This window comes from Embiotoca jacksoni, unplaced genomic scaffold, assembly GCF_022577435.1.
Source record: "Embiotoca jacksoni isolate LCO1_2020_lvr unplaced genomic scaffold, fEmbJac1.0.p SCAF_44, whole genome shotgun sequence".
In the NCBI taxonomy this organism is placed as follows: Eukaryota; Metazoa; Chordata; class Actinopteri; family Embiotocidae; genus Embiotoca; species Embiotoca jacksoni.
This window is the reverse complement of record NW_027185397.1, coordinates 1,029,537-1,055,268: the sequence shown is the minus strand read 5'-3', so window position 1 is coordinate 1,055,268 and position 25,732 is coordinate 1,029,537. Positions and strand designations below refer to the sequence as shown.

Here is a 25,732-nt window from a genome sequence, read left to right as displayed (position 1 = left end):
CGACGAATGCGGACGCGAAGCAGCAGCAGCAAGACGTTAAAGACTCAATCGTTGTTTTCGACTGAGCGTGTGGCCAGTTTTTTAGTTTTCTGCTGCTCTGACGGAGAAACATTCGTCTCTCCACTCCCGGCAAAACACTTCTCTCCTCTAATACATATTCAGGAACTCCAGAACAGCAGCAGTAAATGTGGGCAGCGTTTTTCCTACAGGCGTATGTTAATAGGCTTTTACATTTCTTATGCATTTAACCAGAAGCCCTCACAATGAATCTATCAGTTCAGCCATATTCATCTGCCATGAAGATATTACATGGTGGGTGATTTCACCCCAGATGCCTTTTAGTGCTCAGCAGGAGTCTCCTGCAGTGTTTGTGCTGCCTTCCACCTCCTAAATATAAAACTACTGTTAGTAGAGTTGAGTTATCTTAGAAAAGAAAAGAAAGTTGAAATTCTGGGAAACATGTTCTCCATCATCATCATCATCATTACCCCTCCTCCCTCCTTCCTCTTCCCTCCTTTCTCCTTCCTCCTCCCTCCTCCCTCCTTCCTCTTCCCTCCTCCCTCCTCCCTCCTCCCTCCTTCCTCCTCCCTCCTCCCTCCTTCCTCCTCCCTCCTCCTCAGGTGGTCTCTCTGGCCGACTACGATCACATCCCTGAGGTGACCAAAGAGGGCAGTAAGAAGACGCCCTCCCCGGGTTACCCTCTGGTGTGCGTCACCCCCTGTGACCCCCACTACCCCAAGTTCTCCGTGATGAAGGAGCGCTGCGAGGAGGCGGGAATCAACCAGACCCAGGTCCACTTCTCCTGGGAGGTGGCGGCGCCGACCGACACCAACGGGGCCCGCTCCCCGTTCGAGACCGTCACCGACACCACGCCGTACACCAGCGTCAACCATATGGTGAGTTGTAAGATGTTTATTATGGTGAACGCACCATCTTACTTTATTAACTCAAATAATGGAACTAATCAGCACACAATGTTGTTTTTGTTACAAAAACTGCAAGTGACAGTCAAATAACATAAATTCAGTGATTTACAAAAAAAAAGTTTCCACAGATGAAGAATTTTCCAGAAGAACAAACTCTCAGTAATGATATGAATTGTAATAGAAATAAAGCAGGACGTCCAATTCAGAGGACAAGTGATTATTGATACATGAAATTAATACTTGGAAACTTTAACAATTAATTCATTCCTTAGTTGTTACTTGCTGTTGGAAAAAAATTACTTCTACTGTGGAAGGAAGTTTTGACACATTTGGGGTACACTTACAGAGGTTGGCCAGTGGGTGGCAGTATATGGGAGGACATTAGTGTCCATATGGGAGGACATTAGTGTCCATTGATGTGGCTGATGTGCAACTGTACCATCAACCCCCATGAACATACCAGACAACAGCTTTGAGAAGCCGTCCAGTGTCGTGACCACGATGCATGAAGAGATGAAAGAGGAGCCGATGGGATGAGACTCAGTTGTTTCGGTTTTTCACGGGATGATGAGATAATAATGCTCCCCGTCTTCCTCGTCCTCGTCCGTCCTCCGTTGTCCTCTCAGGTCCTGGACAGTATTTATTTCAGCCGCCGCTTCCACGTCCGCTGCGTGGCTCAGGCCCGCGACAAATCCGGCCACCTGGGAACGCCACTGAGGAGCAACATCGCCACCGTCGGCACGGAGGGCTCCATCTGCCACACGCCGGTTACCACGGGAACCGCCCGGGGCTTCCAGGCTCAGTCCTTCATCGCCACGCTGAAATACCTGGATGTGAAGCACAAGGAGCACCCCAACCGGTCGGTCACTGCTTCATGAAGGCTTCTTACGCCGGAGGAACATCTTCTTGTGTTAATGTCTTCTCTGCTCTGCTCGTCCCCGTTCAGCATCCACATCTCGGTGCAGATCCCCCACCAGGACGGCATGCTGCCCCTAGTGTCCACCATGCCGCTGCACAACCTGCACTTCCTGCTGTCGGAGTCCATCTACAGGCAGCAGCACGTCTGCTCCAACCTGGTCACCCTCAAAGACCTGGAGGGGCTCTCAGGTCAGTCACACACACTCACGCACACACACACACACACACACACACACACACACACACACACACACACACACACACACACACACACACAACACACACACAGACACACACACACACACACACACACACACACAGACCCGCTGAGGTTCCACGTACGTCAAAGAGCTGAAACAGGAGAACATGTTGTCTCCCGGAGGATAAGCACATAATTTACATTCACTTCTTAATTAATACAACAATAAAACATGCTGCAATTCCTTTATTTTCTACATCTCCTGATTTAATTGTTTATGCTGCAGTCTTAAGAACGTATGTAATCAATAATACATGCAAGTCTTACAAACTAGATGTAATAAACATGTTTCCTCTGAATCTGTTATTTCCTGTATATTAGGGCTGCAGCAGCAGACCGCGATATTACAATGGATGTTCATCATACCGTGAACAAGTGCTTCAACCGCTATTTTGATGCTTGCCTGCACGTTGCAACTCTCCTCCTGTCCTCCGCTGCCTGTCAGACTCAGCAAAGGGCGACACTAACACAACAGCAGCGGAGAAAACAAAACGGATCACATCACCATCTCCTTTATTAATAATCGTTTAGAGCTTCTGACAGCACTGTTTTCAGATTTTTTACAACCAAATATTCAAATATTGGAGTAGATAATCAGCTCAATATTCCACAATGAAAATCATAATTGCTTGGAGTTGCATGCAAAATAGTTGAGAAAGATCCACCTCAAGCAACCACAGCAGCAAAATCCTGCTTTACATTCATGGGTTTTATTTATTTTCAAAAGGGAGACTTTTTTGCACTTCAAATTAACAATGAAACTGCTAATAATAATAGTAATGATAATAATAATAATCGGCCTAATAATAATGAAATACAGTAAACCGTGATATAACCATGAGACGGTTTTCATACCGTCAAAAACTCATTCTGTTGCAACCCTTCTGCATAAATGTTTTATTGCAGCCTTACCTGCTTAAATGTTAAAATTGTAGTTAAACTTTGACCAGATCTTTGTTTAAATCAGAGCGTTTAATTTCCTGTGATCAGATATTTTTGGAGATCTTTTCCTGCTAACACGAACCTGTCCCACAGAGACGGGTTTCCTGGACGACGTGTCCTACGACAGCATCTCTCTGGGCCCCGGCTACGACCGGCCCTACCAGTTCAACCCCAACGTCCGCGAGGCCAAAAGCATCCAACTCTACAAACACCTCAACCTGAAGAGCTGCATCTGGACCTTCGACGCCTACTACGACATGACCGAGCTCATCGACGTCTGCTCGGGATCCGTCACCGCCGACTTCCAGGTGAACAGGACAGCTGAGGGACGGCTCACAAAAAGATTTATGTTGTTGTAGCTTAAAGCTGCCTGGAATAAAACCTGCTGAGTAATCTATAATAATAATAAACTTTATTTGCATAGCACCTTTCATACAAGAAGTGCAGCTCAAAGTGCTTCACAGCAAGAAAATGACCTGCAGTGTTTCACATATAAAGGAACATAACAAAATATAGAAAAGAAACAAAATGCATCAAATTAAACACAAATAGAGTTAAAATATAAAATAAAGCAATAGAGGAGCTGCTATGGAGCCGGCTCATCGACTGAGCAGCTTCTCAGCCTGGTCTTAAACCTAAAGAGTTATTCTTGTGTTTCCACAGTCATAGTTTTATCGATCTCCAAACGTGGTCCACTGGTGCATCAAACCGTCTTCATCAGAAGTTTGATTCATCACATAACTTACTATTATTTCATGTTGGCTCAAATGTGAACTTTGTGACATCCAGCTGAAAGCTTCAGAACGAGTCAATAAGTCAGCGAGTTTCCTTCAAACTGGAGACAGACAAGAAAACAAATGAAACATGTTCTTAGTGAAGAAAAGCAGAACAAATCTGCACGTCTTTATTTGTGTCCTTTGATCAAAGTGCATTAAATCTTGCGAAGATTGTTGTCTGTACGAAGTCCTCAGTGAAGGTTGAACCAGGACCAGATCCGTCTGGAGAAGCAACATTGACGCGTGCTTCTGTTCTTGCAGGTCCGTGACTCGGCTCAGTCCTTCCTGACGGTGCAGGTTCCTCTCTACGTGTCCTACATCTACGTGACGGCCCCCCGAGGCTGGGCCTCCCTGGAGCACCACACCGAGATGGAGTTCTCCTTCTTCTACGACACCGTGCTGTGGAGGACAGGTCAGCATGGAGATGTTTCACTTCAACCAAACTCTGAATCACAAAACAAAACTCAGCTGCTAAAAAGCTGCACATCTTAATTTCTGAGGCAGTTAGAGCTGCAGAGGTTCAGCATGGAAGTTTCTACATCGTGCCGTCATTTCAGTCCTGATCTTCATCTACGTGTTTGTGAATATTGTGTTTTTTGCTCACCTGATATGAAGCAGGTTAAAACGTTAAAGGCTGCAGAATGTTTCAGTTCATCCCAAAATCATTCATACACACGTCTAATGTTTGTGTTCAAAACTTCACTTCTGGCTGGAGATGAAGTGAAACAGGACAGGAAGACATGGTGCTACAGATATAAATGAGAACAACTATTTTCCTGTTTTGTTTTGTTTTTTACATTTCTATGAAAAATATCATGTCCATAATGTGAAGCGGTCACACTGGACAACCAACAAAGGACTCGTCATGGAGGAGAAAACTACTGCAGGAGCTGGTCTCAGTTTATAGTTGATGAGAACACTGAGGATTTTGGACATTTTAGTAAAGCGTGTATAAAAAAAAACATGGAAATAGTTATTATTTATTAACAACATCTCTGGCAAAATGTCTTCCAATGTTTTGTCACTTGTTTAAGTCATTTACAGACGATGAAACATGTTTGACATGAGAATCTGACATGGTATGAATCATTTTGGGCTTAACTGTACATATACAACTTCCAAAAATAGGAACTTTTATTTGATATTAATTTGAAGAAACATTTGTCGGATGATTGTAAAAACCTCATTCTTGATGCACCTGATGAAAATGTGGGTGTTGCACCTGTGTCTGGGTCTCGGTGTGACTTTCTGCTTCCTGTCTGCAGGTATCCAGACCGACAGCGTCCTCTCAGCCAGACTGCAGATCATCAGGATCTACATCAGAGAGGACGGACGGCTGGTGATCGAGTTCAAAACGCACGCCAAGTTCAGAGGTCAGTTCACAACAGTTCACAGGTTCCAACACAAGAGGAGTGAAGATCTTCTGGAGGAATACTGTGATGGAGAGAAACTACTTACATTTAATTCGTTAGAAAATAAGCTGAACTGTAATCGGTTACAGTTGCCGGGAAAACATATATAATAAACGACAGTAGCTATACAAAATATTGGAGGTTACAAAGTTAAAATGCTTAAATTTAGAATAAATACCATTTGTGTCTTGTTATCGTACAGAAATGTTTTCTGACTCCATTTATTTGACAGTTAAGTTCAAATCTTAAACGTTGATTTTGTTTGGTTTCTATTGTTTTAAATCGCCTCTCATCTGCCAATCAAGTCACTGTGACCACAGCAAGGCAGTTGGCCAAATCACAACACAGGTTATTTCAGGGCACTTCACACATTAAAGTCCTTAGAGCAGAACTTTACAACATTATACAGACAAACCAACAATTCAACAATTCACACATAAGCTGGGAGAAAAAAAATTCAAGAGGGAAGGAAAACTCCCCTTTAACAGGAAGAAAGCTCTGACGATGGTTCGATCATCACTCAGCAGGGAGTCGACCTGAACGTCGACCCGGTTTGAGGTTGTGGGAAAATGTTTTCTTCACTGCAGTCAGTTGTGATCGACATCTTTGTGATTTGTTTTGGTTGTTGAGCTTTAAAATCAAAAACTTTTCAACCTGAATTAAAGTTATTTTAAAATAGTGTTAATAACAGTTTGACAGTAATCCGTGCTGACTTCTGTTGGGAAATTTAAACTGACTATTTTACATTTATTTTTTCGGACTTCTCGGCTTTAAAACCCGGTTTAAAGCATTTGTTGGAAAAGTAATCAAAATGCACATTTACATATAAATACAGTTACATGATAGCAGGATTTTAAAAGTAACCTTCCCAACGCCGGTCCTCCTCAGTGGTATTAACACAACAGATTACAGTTGAGTTGATGTACTGATGGACCACCAGAGGAGTCGTTCTCTGATCTTCTCACCATCACTTCCACGGATTAATAACACTTTCCTCTGTGTGATTCTTCCTGTAGGTCAGTTTGTCGTTGAACACCACACTCTGCCGGGACACAAGTCCCACCTGATGGCCCCGGACCACCTCGGAGGCATCGAGTTCGACATGCAGCTGCTGTGGAGCGCTCAGACCTTCGACTCCCCGTACCAGCTGTGGAGGGCCACCAGCTCCTACAGCAGGTCAGCAGGTCACGTTCATCCTTCAGTCACAACCATGGAGAGCAGGGAGAAACGCTCCTCAGTGGTCACACTCAGGGTTTTATTTAGATGTTGACGCTTTGCTCAGGAGTGACATTTACAGGAAGGTAAATAAGTATAACCAAGTGGCAACCAGCGGTGACGTCCCCCGTTGGTTTGTGAACGTTATGAATCCTCCAGTTCAGATTCTGTCCGTCACCATCTTGTTAGTTCGGAGCGGTTTGGAGCAGGAAGTGACCATATTTGGACGAGCTGGGGGAGGAGCCAGCGGTGGATCTGACCGATCTGATTGGAAACCTGACGATACTACGTCCCGCCCACCGATAGCTGTAACCTGACTGCACCACAGGCCTGTCAATCAAACAGACACGCCCCCAAAAACAGGTCTTCTTGAATCTTCTTTTCTAATGAATGAGGGATTATTTTCAGATGGACCTCCAGAAAACTAATAAGAAGGAGTGACTTTAGCTAACAACACCGAGATAACTGATGGACACATTTTATTCACTTTGGATTTGATGAGAGAAGTTGAATGGGAGTCTATGGAGCCGGAGGCTTTTTGGAGCCGACCTCTAGTGGCACTCGCTGGTATTGCAGCTGAAGACACTTCTGGATCGGAACCATTTTACAGACCTGGAAGCTACGAAGACTTTTGAAGCTGGAAGATGAACTGCAGAGCTGCTTTCATAATGTTTGAGATACTAAAGAGCCATTTTTGAATGGCTGAATCCAGTCAAAGTTCCTTCCAGAAGGTTTCCATCTGCTCCTTCAGATTTCAACCCCTGATTTCAACAGCGTTTCTTGGTAATAGTCATGTTGTGTTGTACTGTCCAACAGGAAGGACTATTCTGGAGAGTACACCGTGTTCCTGATCCCCTGCACCGTCCAGCCCACTCAGCCTTGGATCGACCCCGGAGACAAACCGCTGTCCTGCACGGCTCACGCTCCGGAGAAGTACGACTGTAGAGACTTACAGCACACAGTCTCTCCGAAAGACATGTTTTAGGATTAAAGTCCAGCTCCAGTTTAATCCGTCTTTAATCTGTCCTGTTGTCGTCCGGCAGGTTTCTGGTGCCGATCGCCTTCCAGCAGACCAACAGACCCGTTCCAGTGGTTTACTCCCTCAACACGGAGTTCCAGCTGTGCAACAACGAGAAGGTGTTCATGATGGACCCGGCCACCGCTGACGTCTCCATGGCGGAGATGGACTACAAGGGAGCGTTCTCCATGGGTACGACGGGGGGGCTCCACACAAACATAGATAACCTTCGTAGAACAGATGCTCAGAAATGTTTCATGTCATTTTATCTTATAAATTTAAACAAACTGACCTGTTTGTCGTCTAAAATGTTGGTGGAGCTAGAGATGTATTTGATCAAAATGAATTTCTAGACACGAATAATGCTTTTCAGTCATATACAGACAAATTAAATGAATCATGTTTGTGGAAAATAAATTCAGTGACAGATGAAGAAGGTTTGATGTTTGATGCTGCAGAAAACTCAACGTGTCCCTGTGCTGCCCCCTGCAGGTCAGACTATGTATGGCAGGGTGCTGTGGAACCCTGAGCAGAACCTGAACGCAGCCTACAAGCTGCAGCTGGAGAAGGTGTACCTGTGCACCGGCAGGGACGGCTACGTTCCCTTCTTTGACCCCACGGGGACTCTGTACAACGAGGGGCCGCAGTACGGCTGCATCCAACCCAACAAGCACCTCAAACATCGCTTCCTGCTGCTGGTACGTTTATATCAGGAACTAATTATCTGATTTTACTTCTGTTTTCTGACCTGTGGTGCATGTTTGAGCTGATGTGTTCAAAAGGCATCATTTTACTACCAAACTGAGGGTGAAACTCATTACCGGAAAAGGAATGAATATTTTTCTCATTCTGATCAGTTTTACTTTGTTGTCATTTATGTTTGAAGACTTGCTGGTGTTCAGGATGCAGTCGGTGTTCAGTTAGTTCCAGTAAAGATAAAACAGCACAAATGAACCCTGGAAACTGTTTTCATTAAGGTTCGCTAAGACACACCGAAGACAGAACCCAAGTCAATCCTGACATTGACCTCCCATAATAGTGTTTCTGATTTTGTCTTTATTCCAGTATAACATTTTGCTGTGGTTGAAAATAATGAATGCATAAAACTGAATTTACCTTTTCCACATGTCAAACCCTGAAGCACTTTAAGCTTTCTTTTGATGTATTGCGTCTGGTGGCCTCTGATGACCTCTGATGGCCTTTGATGGCCTCAGATGACCTCAGATGACCTCTGATGGCCTCAGATGACCTCAGATGACCTCAGATGACATGTTCTTCCTGCACACAGCAGGCTGTCATCCCCCCGTACAAACCAAACAACACATAACTTCCTTTTTGTACCTGCCAGAGCCGGTCTGACCGTTCCCACCTGTCCCTGGGAGGGGAGTTATTCAAAGGCTGTGGGTTATTTAAATCACTGACATTCTTCACCATGTAAATGTTGTCATTTACAAACCATCATCTGTTTTTCCTGTTACAACAGAATGTGTACAAGACGACAGTGTTCTCCAGAACCAAACTAGTGGACTGTCATTTTTCATTTCTAACCCTGTAAACCCTTTTGTTAAAATATGTAAATATACAGCGACATCTGAGATGAGTGTTTCCAGCTCGGCTGAGAGGAAAGCGAGCAGACAGCTGGTGTCGAGCTGCACTGCTCCGAGCTCTGATGGTTTCCATGTTTCCTCTGCAGGATCGGAAACAGCCGGACGTGTGCGACAACTTTTTCCACGATGTTCCTTTTGAGGCTCATTTTGCCTCCGACATCCCGGAGCTGCAGACCATGACGGCCATGCCGGGTGTGGACGGCTTCACCATGAAGGTGGATGCTCTCTACAAGGTGGGTGGAGTCACAGGAAACACATCTGCATGATGTCTGACAGTGTTGTGATGAAGAATAATCCATCTTCCTCAACCTCTGACATGTTTTGATGGATGTTACTTTATATATTTAGTTGCTGAATTTCTCATGTACAGTTTTGATCCTAAAGTAGACCATAATCCTGAAGTGTTAACTGTGCTGATGAGCTGATTAGACCTGATTTCATTCTTCAGGAATATTGATTATCCAACCAGTAGCTCCGCCCCCAGAGATCTGATTGGTCAACTGAACATTTGGAACAAATCATCATGACATCACTAGAAATATCACTCCACCTCCTCAATGGGAAAATAGAGTTAGAATAGAATATTATATAATATGTAATATAATGTAGTTTCTACTTGTTATATTTCTATTAAATGACCCATTTGGTGAAGTCGGGTCTCTTTTGGTCCTTTTTGGTCGCTCCGAGCACCCGTACCGTAACACCACGGATAGTCACGCACTTACAATCCTAGAGGAGGCTAGCTGGACCGGTTTGGTTTGAACACATGACACGGAGCTAAAATGTTAAAAACACATGACAACATGGATATCTTTGTTCATCAGATATCTTTGTTCATCAGATATCTTTGTTCATCAGATATCTTTGTTCTTCAGATATCTCTGTTCATCAGATATCTTTGTTCATCAGATACCTTTGTTCATCAGATATCTTTTTTCATCAGATATCTTTGTTCGTCAGATATCTTTGTTCGTCAGATATCTTTGTTCGTCAGATATCTTTGTTCATCAGATATCTTTGTTCATCAGATATCTTTGTTCGTCAGATATCTTTGTTCATCAGATATCTTTGTTCCAACCAGACTGAACTAGCTGATCAGTTTAGTGTTTCTATTTTTCTGTATTTATTCAGTTGGAGACTAGAAATCCTCTCTGTTGCTAGGTGGTTGCTAAGGGTCAGACTACTTCCTGGAGTAGTAAACATTACATACGTTACATAAGAGTCTACTGAGGCGACTGATTGTTTTCTAGTTCCTTGTCATATCTCGTGTTACCCTGGAAACGGAGATCGCACCAACAAAAAGTTGTACATCTTAAGAGTGAATTGCTCCAGAATATGAAAACATGTAGATGACATATTTTATTTCGTTGGTAACTTGTTGTATGATGTTACACGGCACTTTGCTCCCGACTGCATCACTGTCGTCCTAATAATGACGTTAAAGAACTCTGTTGTGTAATATTACTTAAATGTTCCTCTGAAACTCCATCTAACTCCCTCTGTGTCTCTTCCTGTTGATTGACAGGTGGAGGCGGGGCACCAGTGGTACCTGCAGGTCATTTACGTGATCAGCCCGGAGTCTCGGTCCAGCCCTCGTATCCAGCGCTCCGTCACGTATCCGCTGAGCCGCTCCAAACGCGACCTGGTGGACCGCGGCGGCCGGCTGACGCTCGACGAGTCGCTCATCTACGACAACGAGGGCGACCAGGTGAAGAACGGCACCAACATGAAGTCGCTCCGCCTGGAGTCCGGCCCCTCCCCCACCTTCAACGCCCACGTGGGCAGCTCGGTGGGCGGGGGCGTGGCCGCCGTCACCCTGCTGGTCCTGGTCCTGCTCGCTTCCTGCTTCCTGCTCCGCCGCTGCCGACGGTCGGCGAAGAAGAAGAGCAAGAAATGTGAGAAGATGTTGGAGGAGTATCCGCTCAACACCAAGGTGGAGGTGTGCATGGACAAGTGTGTGGAGAAGAACTTCAGCAGCAAACACTGCACGGTGAGGAACATCAACCTCCTGAACCGCAACCAGGAGCCCAACGGCAAGGCCAAGGTCAAACAGGTCAACCTGGAGGTCAAACTGCACAACAACCTCAGTGACGGCACCGAGGTCTGAAACACCGACGACGAAGACGAGGAGGAAGAGGAAAGAGTGAAATTTAAAAAAAGGTATTTTCTAAAAGAAAGTTTGTACTTAATGGAACGAGATGTTTGTTAATGTATTTTTATACCACTTTAAAAAAAGGGAAGAGTGTGACGTGCAGGCAACCGGGCTACCTCAGGAACCCCACCCCCACCCTCCACCCTCCACTCCACCCCACCCTCCACCCCTCCTCCCTCCACCCTCCACCCTCCACCCCACCCTCCACCCTCCACTCCACCCCACCCTCCACCCCTCCTCCCTCCACCCCATCCTCCACCCCTCCTCCCTCCACCCTCTACCCCGCCCTCCACCCTCCAGTCCACTCCACCCTCCACTTCACCCCACCCTCCACCCCTCCTCCCTCCACCCTCCACCCCACCCTCCAGTCCACCCCACCCTCCACCCTCCACCCCCACCCCCACTCAGCTGCGTCCATCCTCCATCTCACGCTGCTCACTTCACGACTCAACTCAACGTTTATCTTCTTTTTTTATCACCACATGGTGACCGGTAGCTCGGACACCGCTGATTGTTCCTCTGCTGCATCGAGTCGTTTCACTGCTGACTAACGTCACCACTGTGGAGCCGGTGTAGACGTCCTCCTTTCAGATCTCACTCTCTGATTCCACACACAACGTGAATATAATACAATCTGACTAAACAAAACATAGTTTAAGTTGTTCCTTTGGAGCGACTTCTGCATCGGCTGCTTCTGACTGCTGTGAAAGTATTAAAGCACCAACGGTGTGCTGCTGTCGCCCGAAGCTGTAAATAAAATAACAAAAATGAATGAGACATTTTCAAGTGCAATTATGCCTTATCTTTGGTTACTCCTTCTCTCCTGTGCAGGAACTTTGTTTGCATTTTTAAAAAGAAACATGTATTTCAGCCTTACATAACAGACTGTCGTGTTGAACAAACAGATCAAACACAATTTATTTTGTTGTTCTTGTGGTTCATACTTGACTGACAGCTGCCAATATTATTAAGTGCCATGCAGTATTTTTACTCACGAATTTCAACACGTTTTTTTAATTATTTTTTTTTGATTGAAAGGGTGAATTTCCACGTGATTGTAATAAACGAGATGTCGTTTCGATCCCGTCCACGTGAAAGACTGCTTTTCGCCTTACTGCTGTTGTAATGAGAATAATCACTGTTTGTTTTGTACGAGGTGTGTCGACCTGCCTTCGTTCTGCCCAAAGACACAAACCCAAACATGTCCACCTGGTTTTATCTTTTATTATCCTCCACTCAGATCTCACTCAAATATTTTGTATTCATTTATGTATTATCATGTTACCCTCTTATTTTGTATTATGTTATAACTCAGCTACTGATGTACCCATGATGCTACTGTTGTTTTTATTTTATTTTGTAAGTGTATGACACTGGTTAGAGAGCACTGCAGAGAGAGAGAAAAAAATCTCTGTTGTCATGTGAGATGTTGACATCTGATTCCACTTCCTGTCCTCCTTTAACTGTGTGCCTATCGAACAACACGGGAATGGGCAGTGGTGGGGAATAACATGTTTTTGGTGCTATCATTTTTTGAAAAAAAAAAAAAACAACAACAACAACACTATCAATATGATGCCTGTATTTGGTGCCTTTTTTAGTAATAAAATAATCTGAAACCGAACAACATGTCTGGTTGTTACTGTCCAGGTTTTATTCTGTCCCCCAAAGCTTTACACACTTTCAAGTTTTTAGAAAAGTCTTCTGTGATGAGGCCTTTTTTTGATGGAAATTAAAAGGGAAACATTATTTATATCCATTATAGTATTAGAGACGTTTATCTTTCACTAAATAACCTATCAAATGGTGAATTTTATTTTGGGAAGTTGCCTGTCAAGTAAAATTTACACAAGTTTACAAACAGCTTTAATAGTTAGGAACATTTTATTAAACAGAAAAAGTGAAGACAAGAAAATTACAGATAAAAAAAAACAACATTCAAACCTGAAAGAAGAGGGGGAAAAAGTCTGCAGGAGAAGTCTGACATTTGAATATGTTACATATCAAACGTGATTTAATTATTTTCAGTGGAGGGTAACTAAAATGTCCGAGCCGTCCGTGAAGGCGTCACTCGACTATAAGAGTGGGCGTGGCCAACTGACTCAGGTAGATTTCCACTTCGCTGACGGACTGAAGGTGTGGCAGGACACAGTTTGTTCAGACTAAAACTCAGGTGAGCTTTTCTCTTTTGGTTTTTGTCTTTCATTGAAACATGTCGAAGTCTGAACGCGTTCTTGTTAAATGATGAAGAGTTTCAGCGTCAGAAGGTTTGAAGCTGAAAGGTTCATGAATACGTTCCTCCTGAATCATCACGAACTGAGCAAAACCTGTTTTTATTCACGTCCTACAACGTGGCAGCAAGTTCATCATATTTCATTTTTGTATTTCCTGTTTTATATAACTTCACGAGCTTCCATCGGTTTCCTGTAGATCTGTTGTTACCTTTTCCTCAGTGGATTTAATTTGTCTCCTGTGGCATCGATTTGATCTTAATATTAAATGAATGATGTCACATATCAGAGTTTGTGATCGTATTCAGTTCAACTGCAGTGTTTTAACGGTGATGTGAAACCAGCTGGCTGCATTTGCTTTATTTGCTTTACATTCATCAAGACACAAGTTGTTAATCCTGAGCTGTAAAAGTTGGACATTTTAAATATCACACATCCAATTTAAAAGGAAGAAAATAACATTCTAGTGCAGCAATTATTACTGGACTTGTGCTCAAGTTAATCAAGCTCTGAGATTAATTGAAGCATTTGGGGGAAAAAAAGAGTCCTGCTTTAAAATTTGTATGACAGTTAAGATTTCAGTTTTTAAATTGCAGCCCTGAAATATCCAAATATCCAGGGACACAGGGACACAGGGACACAGAGACACAGGGACACAGAGACACACATATTTGGTCAACTTTGCATAGGAAAGCAAAACACAGCATGACTGCTACAAACAATTTCAACATTTATGTTCAGTATTGTTCCTAATAAATAAAAGCATTTAAATGTTGTGCTAAACTCTGTTGAGTATCGGACAACCTGTAGTGGTTTGTTCTAGAGACATTTTATAAATGCAGTTTGGTGTGAAGTTGACTGAATACGAATGTATTTTTATTTAATTTTTTACCTAGAAACTATCTGCGGTCACCATGGCGTCTTTATGGGTAAGTGAATTCTGGTGTTTTTATTGGTTTGATCATTCTTTGACTGATCTCACGTTTGAAACTCAACGATCCTGCAGGATGACCTGGACAGCCTCGTCAACTCTCCCTCCTCTTCCTCAGCAAACGTAGGTCCGACTAACACTGCAGCCTCATTTCAGGCTTTACTGATGTTCTCTGTTACACACGACAAAGGAAAGTGAGTGACCGGTGAATGTTCCTGTGTCCTTCAGACTGGAGAGAGAGGAACCATCAAACCCAGCGACAACTTTGATGCAGGAGAAGATGCTGCAGCTCTGAAGGAAGCCATTAAAGGGCTCGGTACGAATACACACGGTCGCAGTACGAATACACACGGTCGCAGTACGAGTACACACGGTCGCAGTACGAGTACACACGGTCGCAGTACGAGTACACACGGTCGCAGTACGAGTACACACGGTCGCAGTACGAGTACACACGGTCGCAGTACGAATACACACGGTCGCAGTACGAGTACACACACGGTCGCAGTACGAGTACACACACGGTCGCAGTACGAGTACACACGGTCGCAGTACGAGTACACACAGTCACAGTACGAATACACATGTTTCCATGTCAACAATAAAAGGTACATAAAAGGCTCCATTAGCTCTGATCGTAGTTAAGACTTACATAAAGCTTGAAATTTAGCATTTTCCAACCACATTGTGAACTGGAAGTGTAAATGAGGGTGATGCCCAATGTGGGCGGAGTCAAACATTTGCTCTGTGTGTGTATATATAAGTGGATGGAGCTTTTAGCCCCACAAAATGAGGCCAATGTAGAAGTGCAATACCAGCGAGTGCCACTAGAGGTCGGCTCCAAAAAGCCTCCGGCTCCATAGACTCCCATTCAACTTCTCTCATCAAATCCAAAGTGAATAAAATGTGTCCATCAGTTATCTCGGTGTTGTTAGCTAAAGTCACTCCTTCTTATTAGTTTTCTGGAGGTCCATCTGAAAATAATCCCTCATTCATTAGAAAAGAAGATTCAAGAAGACCTGTTTTTGGGGGCGTGTCTGTTTGATTGACAGGCCTGTGGTGCAGTCAGGTTACAGCTATCGGTGGGCGGGACGTAGTATCGTCAGGTTTCCAATCAGATCGGTCAGATCCACCGCTGGCTCCTCCCCCAGCTCGTCCAAATATGGTCACTTCCTGCTCCAAACCACTCCGAACTAGTAAAGATGGTGACGGACAGAATCTGAACTGGAGGCTTCATAACGTTCACAAACCAACGATGACGTCACTGCTGGTTGATGACATCACTGCTGGTTGATGACATCACTGCTGGTTGCTGCTCGCTCTGCCAACATTGAGCTCCGCTCCGGTCTGCGTCCTGCAGTCAGGGAAACCTGAAGCTAACCAACAGCTCTCTGGTGTTGATAGTCGTTGTGATTCGGGGGTTTGTAGTGATTTTAAATTACAGATTTAAACATATTAAATTATATTCTTATTGTAAACATCAGTTGACAGAAGGGATGCAGTTCTGATCTGATACAGTAGAACGTATTTCCGTCAGTTAAACCGAACCTCGAGGCTTCAGCGTGACGAACTTTTCTCATCAATGTACCTTCTTCGTTTTCGTTTTCAGGCACGAATGAAAAGATCCTGATCAACGTTTTGACGCAGAGAAGCAGCGCTCAGCGGCAGCTCATCTGTACAGCCTACCATGAAGCTACTGACGAAGTGAGATACCACTTTGATCCAGAATTATAATGCGTGTTCATTATAAACACCTGCATCATGACATCAGGACATGAAGGAAGACCTTCTTTACTTTTCCACGTTCATGTTTTGGATAAAATAAGAATGAAAGCTTTAAAACCTGAGCGTGAAACACTCACTTCACTTTTCTAACGATGCTCAACAACATTATCAGCAAACCGCACATTATGAACTAGTTTTTCCTCTTTGTGACAGCAGCTGTTCTTTACCATTGAAACCAGCTGTTTGTCTGCGATAGCGACGGTTCAGGTTTTGTTTAGTTTTTTGTAATGTGATATATTTCTGAGTGAATCTGAATATGTTTTACATGAAGTTAAATTCTTCTTCTCCTGTGTTGTTAAGAACAAACTAGTCCTCGAACACATCGTTTGGAAATTCAAACGGCAACAAACATTCTCCAAATGAAATCTGCACTCACACCCCGACTATAATGTGACTCTGCTAATGTTATTAGATAATAATGGAAAATAATTAAATATATTATAAATATAGGAAAGTTGTAAAAAATGTTGTCTTTAAGGCATAAAATTAATTAATTAATTATTATTCCTGTATCAATGAATTATTTAACTGGTAACAGCAAAGGCAACAAAGAAATACTAAAATTAAATAGATAAAGGGATATAAATAAATAATTGATATTATATTAAAATATATGAATAAAAACTTAACAGAAAAATGTTTTGATTCATTTGCAATGAAGAAATTATTAGTTTTGAAATGATATCAATAAAAAGAAAGATAAATATGCAAATAAATAAAAATACTTCTTATTCTTTTATATTTTCTTATTTGTATTCATAATTCCACATTTATTTTTTTGTATTTTTCTCTCTATATTTTCATATTTATTGACTTCTACATTCTTTTATTTCTTCTATATTTTTTCCACATTTATTTTGGATATTTATTATTTTCTATGGTGCCCTTATAACTCTATATTGAAACTTTAATAGATTTGCAGCTTTAACGTGTTGGATGATTCTCCCGGTCTGTGTTTCCTCTGTTTGTGAGTCTGATGTTGTCTGCAGGTGTGTGTATTTGTGTGTCTGTGTATTTGCAGGTGTGTGTATTTGTGTGTCTGTGTGTATTTGCATGGGTGTGTATTTGTGTGTCTGTGTGTATTTGCAGGTGTGTGTATTTGTGTGTCTGTGTGTATTTGCAGGTGTGTGTATTTGCAGGTGTGTGTATTTGTGTGTCTGTGTGTATTTGCATGGGTGTGGTTGTGCGCTGCAGGAACCTGACTGCTTCTGTTTGTCTGTCTCAGAGTTTACTGGAGGACCTTGAAGGGGACACTCTCGGTGACTTTGAGGACCTGCTGATGGCGCTCGTCACTCCTCCTGCCGTGTACGACTGCCATGAAGTGATGCGAGCCATGAAGGTACGTTCTCTCATGGATTTTCTAGAGAACTTCATAAATAAATGTTGACAAATATGAAATGGAAAAATCTTTTTACATTTTTTTTTAAAAATTTAAATCTTTTGGATTGAAATAAAATGTACATGGAAGTTGTTCCTCAGCTGACCAGAGTACAGCGTTGGTGTAAATGTTGTCCAGTTTCTATGGCAGCTACATCCTACATAGACTCGGGGGGGGGGGTCTGCAGCCGATCCCAGCTGACATGAGGTGAAAGGTGTGGTACACCTGGACAGAGGGCCGGTCCATCAGCGGCCTGAGTCCTGCTGATTAAAGAGTTCAGACAGATTAAGTTGATTTTAATGTACTTATTAGAGGTTTTTGTCCCCTGGTGAAAAATCATTGATAAGAGACAATATAATACAATGTATTAATATGATGATCTTTCTCATGGCAGAATATGCTTAATGAGTCACATTGATTTACATTCAGACAACTTTTAATGTTTTGTTTTGTTGCTCATTTCAGTTTGGATGGTGAAAAAGATTCCCTGTCGCAGTTAAACTGTTCTATAACTTCCCATTACTGATGATGCATTCATGTTTGATTTTTTTATTATTTTGTAACAGACTGCAACTCGTGATGATTTTCATAACGAATCAATTTGCTGATCATTTTATTGATTTAATGTTTGAGCTCTGAGGAACTGATGACGTTTCCCTCAAATTTAACAAACCAAAGTGGCACCTTCACAGGGAATGTTTTTCATAACTTTTAAACGATTAACTAAAACTATGAAAATAAAAAAAGGAAATTCTAAAGAGCTTCACATTTGAGAAGCTGCAGTCATGAAATTTTGGGTGTGAATTACCAAAATGCATCTCATTAATTTTTGCTTGGTAATGTATTTCCATTTTGTTGTTCAAAATTGTTGTTCATTCAGTTGTTTATTTTACAACAAAGTGTTGTATATTAATTCATGTTTTTTGTCCAGAAAGCATTATTATTTTCTAAAGTAACTAAACGTGTCAAATGAAAGTACAATACATCCCCCTGAAATATAGTGGAAGCATAAAATGGCATGAAAGTCAAATACTCAAGTGGAGTACAAGTACCTCTAAGTGTAAGTGGATGTATGTAATGTATGAATACTGTGTGGTAAAGTAACTGTAAAGTAACTCTGTAAAGTAACTGTGTGGTAAAGTAACTCGGTAAAGTAACTGTGTGGTAAAGTAACTCTGTAAAGTAACTGTGGTAAAGTAACTCTGTAAAGTAACTCTGGTAAAGTAACTGTGTGGTAAAGTAACTCTGTGGTAAAGTAACTGTGTGGTAAAGTAACTGTGTGGTAAAGTAACTGTGTGGTAAAGTAACTCTGTAAAGTAACTCTGTGGTAAAGTAACTCTGTGGTAAAGTAACTGTGTGGTAAAGTAACTGTGTGGTAAAGTAACTCTGTAAAGTAACTGTGTGGTAAAGTAACTCTGTGGTAAAGTAACTCTGTGGTAAAGTAACTCTGTGGTAAAGTAACTGTGTGGTAAAGTAACTGTGTGGTAAAGTAACTGTGTGGTAAAGTAACTGTGTGGTAAAGTAACTGTGTGGTAAAGTAACTGTGTGTTTCAGGGATTCGGAACAGAAGACAGCACTCTGATTGAAATTTTCGCCTCCAGGTCGAACCAACAAATCAAGGCTCTCTCTGACGTCTATTTAAAAGGTAAATAATGGAAACGGCAGTGAAAAGACTTTATTTGAAGTTGTTTGTGAGTTATGATTAAACTGATATGTCTTTGTAGGACATTGTATTTTGTCTTTTTTATTCATGCTAATCCATCCAATAACTTTGGACATAGATTTTATGGATTACTTGTTTTTGTGAGAACTTTTTCTGATGTCATATTTTTGATGTTTACCTCCACAGAAACAGACAAGCAGTTGACCTTTGACCTGAAGAAGGAAGTTTCAGGAGAGTTTTCCAAGGCGCTGCTCCTCCTGGCCGAGGTGAACATCGTAAAAACCAAACATGGTGAAGTGTGACTTCCAACTGAGTAAAGCGTTGTCCTTGTTTTCAGGGTCAGAGGGATGAGAGCACCACGGTGAACACGGAGAAGGCGAGAGAAGACGCCAAGGTGGAGTACGATGCATGTTTAAACTACACATACCGTCAGCGTCTCTTTTATCATGTGTAGTTTCAACCTTTTCCGTTTTTCCTCTCAGACTCTCTACAACGCCGGAGAGAAGAAGTGGGGCACCGATGAATCTGAGTTCATCCACATCCTCTGCCATAGAAGCATTCCTCAACTCAGACAAAGTATGTCACACTTTCTTTCTTGTGTACTACAATAAAGGTGTTTTACTAAGATAATGGTAAAGAATGTAAAGTGAAACTTTTCCCTTTTTTATATGTAGCTCTTGTTGAGTACAAGAACATGAGTGGAAAGACGCTGCAGCAGAGCATCGAGGGAGAGATGTCCGGAGAGCTGGAAGAGCTGCTGGTGGCCATCGGTGAGGAAATGTGGTTGAAAGTGTCCGGAACGTTTAATGTCTCACATCGTATGGCAAAAGTATGTGGACATAATCCTGTGAAAAGTCTTCTCAGAGGAGTGGAGGCTGTTGGAGCAGCAGAAACGATGGCTTTACATGGCTTTACTCAGTGTCCACATACTTTTGGTCATGTAGAAAATGTACTTTCTGGTAGACGTTTCTAAACTGTTGATCGTGACTGTATTGAGTTTAATCTACAAACAAGACTGTAAAAATGTTTGAACCGTGTTGCCCAACTTGTTCCTGCTCCAGTGAAATGCGTGAAGAGCGTCCCGGCTTACTTTGCAGAACGCCTGCACGGCAGCATGAAGGTGAATGTCACGTTGTCGTCTATGTTTCAGTAGCAGATTATTATATAGATGCAAATATTCACATCAAAATAAAAGACAACAGCTGTGTCCCAAAAAACACAACCAGGATACTAACTCTATGTACAGGATGTGTTGCGCAATAATCATTACAGTGTGCAGTTTTAGAAAAAGTATCCAAAACTGTCAGCATACTTGCATCTGAACAGGAAATGATGCTTTTTGTTGTCTGAGGTTGTCGATGTTTCACATCAAGCCACAATATATTTAGTGTTTTCCCAACTTTCCTTTGCACATCACATTCTTGGTGAATGTTGTCCATCTTGTATGAATACGATATGTCATTATTTTGAAAGATACTGAACTTGTCGGTGATATGACGTCATAGTTTTTACACTCAAATATCAGAAATACAACACTTTCCCAAAAAGTTGGGATGCTGTGTAAAATGTAAATTAAAGAAAAGAACGTGACGATTTGCAAATCACATACAGCCATATTTAATGGAAAATAGACCAAAGACAAAATATCAAATGTTGAAACTGAGAAATGTTGACGTTTTATGAAAAATATATCCTTTTTGTATTTGATGGCAGCGACACGTCTCAAAAATGTTGGGACAGGGTCAACAAAAGAAGGGAAAAGTTGTGTAAACCTAAAATAAGCAAACACCTGTTGACAAATCACAAATAATTAAGTTAATTGGAAACAGATCAGTAACATGATTGGGTATAAAAAGATGATTTCAGAGAGGCAGAGTCTCTCAGCAGTGAAGATGGGGAGAGGTTCACCACTCTGAAAGACTGTGTTGGAAAATAGTTCAACAATCTAAGAATAATGTTCCTCAACGTAAAACTACAAAGAATTATTGGATTTCATCGTCTACGGTTCATAATATCATTAAAAGATTCAGAGAATCTGGAGAAATCTCTGAACACAAGGGACAAGGCTGGAAACCAATATTGGATGGTGGTGATCTTCGGGCCCTCAGGCAGCACTGCATTAAAAACACACTATTCTGGAGTGGAAATCACTGCATGGGCTCAGGAACACTTGTGAAAACCATTTCCCATTAAATGTGGGTTTATGTCATTTGCAAATCATCACATTCTTTGTTTTATTTACATTTTACACAGCGTCCCAACTATTTCAGAACCGGTTTGTACTTCTGTAAAATGTGCATTAATTACTTTTTAGTGTAAAATTGTGTAACTGCCCCGTTATGTATGTGCGTGTGTTCATTCTCTTCAGGGCGGCGGCACCGACGAGTCCACTCTGAACCGGATCATGGTGAGTCGGTCTGAAATCGACATGCTGGACATCAGAGCCGAGTTCAAGAAGCTCTACGAGTACTCGCTGCACTCCGCCATCGAGGTGAGCAACTCGGTTTTATTACATTTTGTATTTTTTATTTCTCACTTTTTGCTTCCAATTCTACAGAATAATAATAATAATAATAATAATTCTAAATAATGTTTGAAGGAACTGCAGAAGCCAGATTGTATTGGGTTCATTCCACTACATTTAAGCTAAGAAGTCCTTTCAGAAATTTTGTGAACAAAGTTTTTTTTTTATTTTTTATTTTTTTATTGGTGCCAATAGCAGATCAACCACAAGAAAAGAAAACAAATTACAGTCAACAATCAAACACACACATCCAGGGGAGGAATCCAGCCCCTCAGAAGTTCATCCTAAATGCATCTCCAGACCACCATAGCTCATTGAAAGCAGGATTTGCAGGAGCAGGAAAGAAAAACAGAGAAACAAAACGGAACAAAAAAGTCTTTATATCGATGAAAATGCCGTCAAATTGAGTCCAGATATTGTAAGAAGGGATCCCATGATTGTTCCCATTTATTTTGACATTTTGAGTTATTCCATTGTAATTTCTCCATCTGTATGACTGAAACAAGTTCATGCAGCCGGTACAGTCAATACATCTTACTGCAACATAAAGTCATAGCAGATCACGTGTGATTTCACTGGACTGTCATCCTGAAGTTCATCCTGTCCTGGTGAATTCACCATCCCAGGTTTTAGAGGTAGTCTGAAGTATTTTACTGGCCTACACCGACAACAGCCTGCAAAGACACATATTTTTGAATGATGCAACAGTGTGGAAGTCCTGAGAGACACAGAGAGACACAATCACTAACCTGCTGGGAGACTGGAGATATAAAAAGGTCTTCTTTAGAAACCTAAAACATTCGATGAGTGATTTTATTCATTCTTTCAAAGGTGCCCAAAAACCAATTCATCCTGTCAAAATAGATTTCTTGAACAACACTCGTGGGAATTGTTGAGCTCTATCTTGTCTTTTATTTTCTGTCTTTGGTCGGGTTGGCTGTGTCACCAGTCTTGATCAGAGATATAAAAACAAAGACACTACCATCCTGTTGTATTACAGAAGACCAATAAAAAGACAACCAGCTGTACTATGCAGACAGTCATTTCATTTGAAATATTTCTGATAAGTTCTTTATTCAATTCCAGACATTCAGACAAGTACAAGCGTCTTTCTGTCAACTGGAGGGACTCTGAGAGTTTCAGTCACAACTTTCCATCTTCAGTGTTTAAGTTGTTGTTGTTGTCACACCGACAGGGGAAGGGGAGGAGAGTGTTGACTGAAATAGTGACCGGTTTATACCAACATATCACAGCTCAGATCAGACTAGTCAATTATGGTAAAAACACATTAAAATCGACTCGTTTACAGAAAATAATAGGACATCAAACACAAACTGTACACGTTTTATCTGAACGTAATAGGAGGGTTAAAAGTGTTTCCCTCCGTCAGCAAATACTAACAATCCTTCCCCGTGTTGTCCTGGACTCTGAACTTTTCAACAGATGAGTAAAATAGTGTTCACTAACCCCTTTAATCACCTCAAATCTCTGTAAAATCCACATATTTGTATATATGTTCTATTTATCCACTAATAATATCTATAATGGGTACAAAGCTCTCCCTGGTCTGGAACCAAACTTCCAGCTGTGATCCAGTCGGTCTCTCAGACCTTTTACAGACTGCAGGAGTTGATAGAAAGCTGTTCTTCTATTTTTATGCTCCGATGCGTCGGAGCAGTTTCCCAGTCGACCTGCGATATGCTCACATTTTTTAAATTTAAAAGCCGGCTTTAAACCTTTTTTAGTTGCAATCTCTAACGTTGGTCAGACTGATCTTCTGCTGACCAAACAGCTCAGTTCACCAGCTCATCAAACACGACTACAGACTTCTGAAAGACTGAAAACGGTGCGCAGACAGCAAAGGAATCCTTTTTAAAAGATCCTTAACACAAGAACAATAAACACGTTCGACACGCTTCACATCATTTCCTGTCAACTGCAGAGGTCAAAGATGTCTGATCCTGTGTGCACCATTTTGTCTGCATGCTGGTCCCTCTCCACACAGCCTGAACATTTTATTATGATGCATCTGTGCACAGTTATCAAGCTTCGAGAGTCCTCAGATTGTGTCAGCATTCAGACACCTGAATGACTTCGGCCTCTGCTTCAAATGTACTGATGAATATTGACCTGCACTTGAAGGAGTTCGTGGCTAAATACATAAATTACTGCTCGTAAAACGGAGACTCACCTCTTTACATTCGTTCAGCAAAAACTCCAATGATCCCGCTGACGCCGGTAACTTTGTTAAATGTGCTGCTGAATGTAGGATGTGCTTTTAGATGTTTACTCCGTGTTTGTGTTTTCCAGTCAGATCTGTCGGGCGACCACGGTGAGTGTGTGAAGGCCATCTGTGGAGGAGACGACTGATGAAAGAAGAAACCTACTTTGTCGGCCGTCTGTGTTTCTACTACTGACTCCTAAATGTTTGCATGTCTGAAGGCATAAAATACTAAAACAGAATAATAAACGGGTAATAATACGCAGAAATGTGGCTGTTGTAATAAATCTTCTTCTTTCTCTGTGCAACCTCATTTATTCAGGGTTGTTCTCTTGTAACTATCAGTCATAATAAAAGACCTCATAAATCCCTGCTGCTGACAATCACTGACTGATCTCCATCACACGCTAAAACGTACACTGTAGTTCATCAACGTCGCCAGCTGGGGGCGCAACCGTGCCAGAAACGGATTTAAAGAATCAGAATCGGGTATGTTTACACATACAAGGAATTGGCCTCTGATTGTAACTTCTCAATGTACAAACGGAAATAAACATACAGTATAAAACAGAAATAGACATGAATACAGTGGAACAACATGAATACATGAGTCCACCTGAACAATGGTGCAAATGCATCTCATGTAAATGCTGCTGATGCCGTTGAGGTGCAGATGGTCCAGTGTTGTTGCACAGGGTTTGACATTGTTAATTGTTCAACAGGGTGAAAACTGTTCTGGTTCTTGTTTCTTGTTCTTTCTGCTTGTAAATGTCTGCAGGTCTGAAGATCTCCGAGGGCTTCAAGAAGCTCTCAGTTGGGAAAACTGGAGATGGACATTTCTTCCACTTCACAGCCCTAAAAGATGAACATGAACCTTTCACAGGACTGTGATGTGCTTCATATGGAAACTCATCCATAGCAGTTTAAAAACCATGACCACGACTCTCATGGATTCTCTTTCCCTGAACTTATTTCACTTTTCAACTCTTTTTGGATCACTGAAATCACAATGTGGCAGATTTTGATCGATTTGAGGAATGAATATGAAAAACATTAGAAATGCAAGCACAGGCAGATGGAACTTCAAAAGAACTGTATTAAACAAATGCACAATATATTTACATTTTTACAAGTATGTGGGTGAAGGAAAGGTGGGGTGGAGGGGTAACGGTAGGACGGTGGATGAGGGTGGAGGTGGGGGTTTCAGGGGGAAGGATGCTCTGACCCGCAGAGCAGAGACCAGTAACGTCTCCGCTTCTCCTTTTTCTTGGTCTCCTTCTCCACCTCCTCAATGTCTTCGTGAAGACATTCGTGGGTCCGGACCCAGAAGCCGTCCCATACGGACCCAGACGCCGTCCCATACGGACTCAGACGCCGTCCCATACGGACCCAGACCTCCAGCCATTGTAGGTGAGAATCTGACAATTTGTTTAATTTGAGAACAAAAAGTCTAGTTTATATGCAAAACTAACAAAACTGTAAAGAGAAAATTTATTTGCAATGCAAATAATTTATTCTCAGTTTATATGTTTACTTACAAACTTGATTTTTGAGAAATTTGCTCTCAAAACGTTTTTTTGTTTGCTGCATAATAAAAACACAAAACTACCTTCATACTGGAGGAAGAAAAGTGTTGCTAGGCAACACAAAAGTAGTCCTGAAAAAAAAATCCTCCTGTAATTTACTATTAAATATGAATTCACGTGATTTATAATTAATCATATTATTGTCATTTACATGTTAAACAGCGTCCCAACTATTTTATAAAGGTTGT

At 41.8% G+C, this 25,732-nt stretch overlaps 2 protein-coding genes across 6 annotated transcripts in view; both read left to right on the top strand.

Annotated features, from left to right (window-relative positions):
• fras1 (Fraser extracellular matrix complex subunit 1) overlaps positions 1–12,839 on the top strand; it is a 270,187-nt gene extending 257,348 nt beyond the window's left edge. For both annotated transcript variants that reach the window (XM_069169324.1, XM_069169323.1), the window contains 12 exons: positions 621–896; positions 1,553–1,785; positions 1,873–2,033; positions 3,139–3,353; positions 4,083–4,233; positions 5,087–5,194; positions 6,250–6,409; positions 7,265–7,381; positions 7,492–7,658; positions 7,959–8,164; positions 9,160–9,306; positions 10,599–12,839. In XM_069169324.1, coding sequence (XP_069025425.1) covers positions 621–896; positions 1,553–1,785; positions 1,873–2,033; positions 3,139–3,353; positions 4,083–4,233; positions 5,087–5,194; positions 6,250–6,409; positions 7,265–7,381; positions 7,492–7,658; positions 7,959–8,164; positions 9,160–9,306; positions 10,599–11,180 — 2,523 coding nt within the window. In that variant the 3' untranslated portion in view covers positions 11,181–12,839. The remainder of the gene's footprint in view (positions 1–620; positions 897–1,552; positions 1,786–1,872; positions 2,034–3,138; positions 3,354–4,082; positions 4,234–5,086; positions 5,195–6,249; positions 6,410–7,264; positions 7,382–7,491; positions 7,659–7,958; positions 8,165–9,159; positions 9,307–10,598) is intronic.
• A 503-nt stretch (positions 12,840–13,342) lies between these two features.
• On the top strand, positions 13,343–24,734 carry anxa3a (annexin A3a). Of its 4 annotated transcripts, none has more exons than XM_069169313.1 (14): positions 13,343–13,398; positions 14,353–14,385; positions 14,463–14,510; positions 14,616–14,703; positions 15,997–16,091; positions 17,398–17,511; positions 19,105–19,195; positions 19,400–19,479; positions 19,551–19,607; positions 19,696–19,789; positions 19,888–19,983; positions 20,275–20,333; positions 21,582–21,704; positions 24,052–24,730. In XM_069169313.1, exons 2-14 carry the CDS (start codon positions 14,371–14,373, stop codon positions 24,079–24,081), a joined length of 990 nt encoding a protein of 329 aa, XP_069025414.1. In that variant the 5' UTR covers positions 13,343–13,398; positions 14,353–14,370; the 3' UTR covers positions 24,082–24,730. The 4 variants fall into 4 exon arrangements, 2 of the variants coding, with proteins under 2 accessions (XP_069025414.1, XP_069025415.1); XM_069169314.1 differs by having other exon boundaries at positions 13,389–13,398; positions 24,048–24,723; XR_011179240.1 differs by lacking the exon at positions 20,275–20,333 and having other exon boundaries at positions 24,052–24,734.
• The last annotated feature ends 998 nt before the right edge of the window (positions 24,735–25,732 follow it).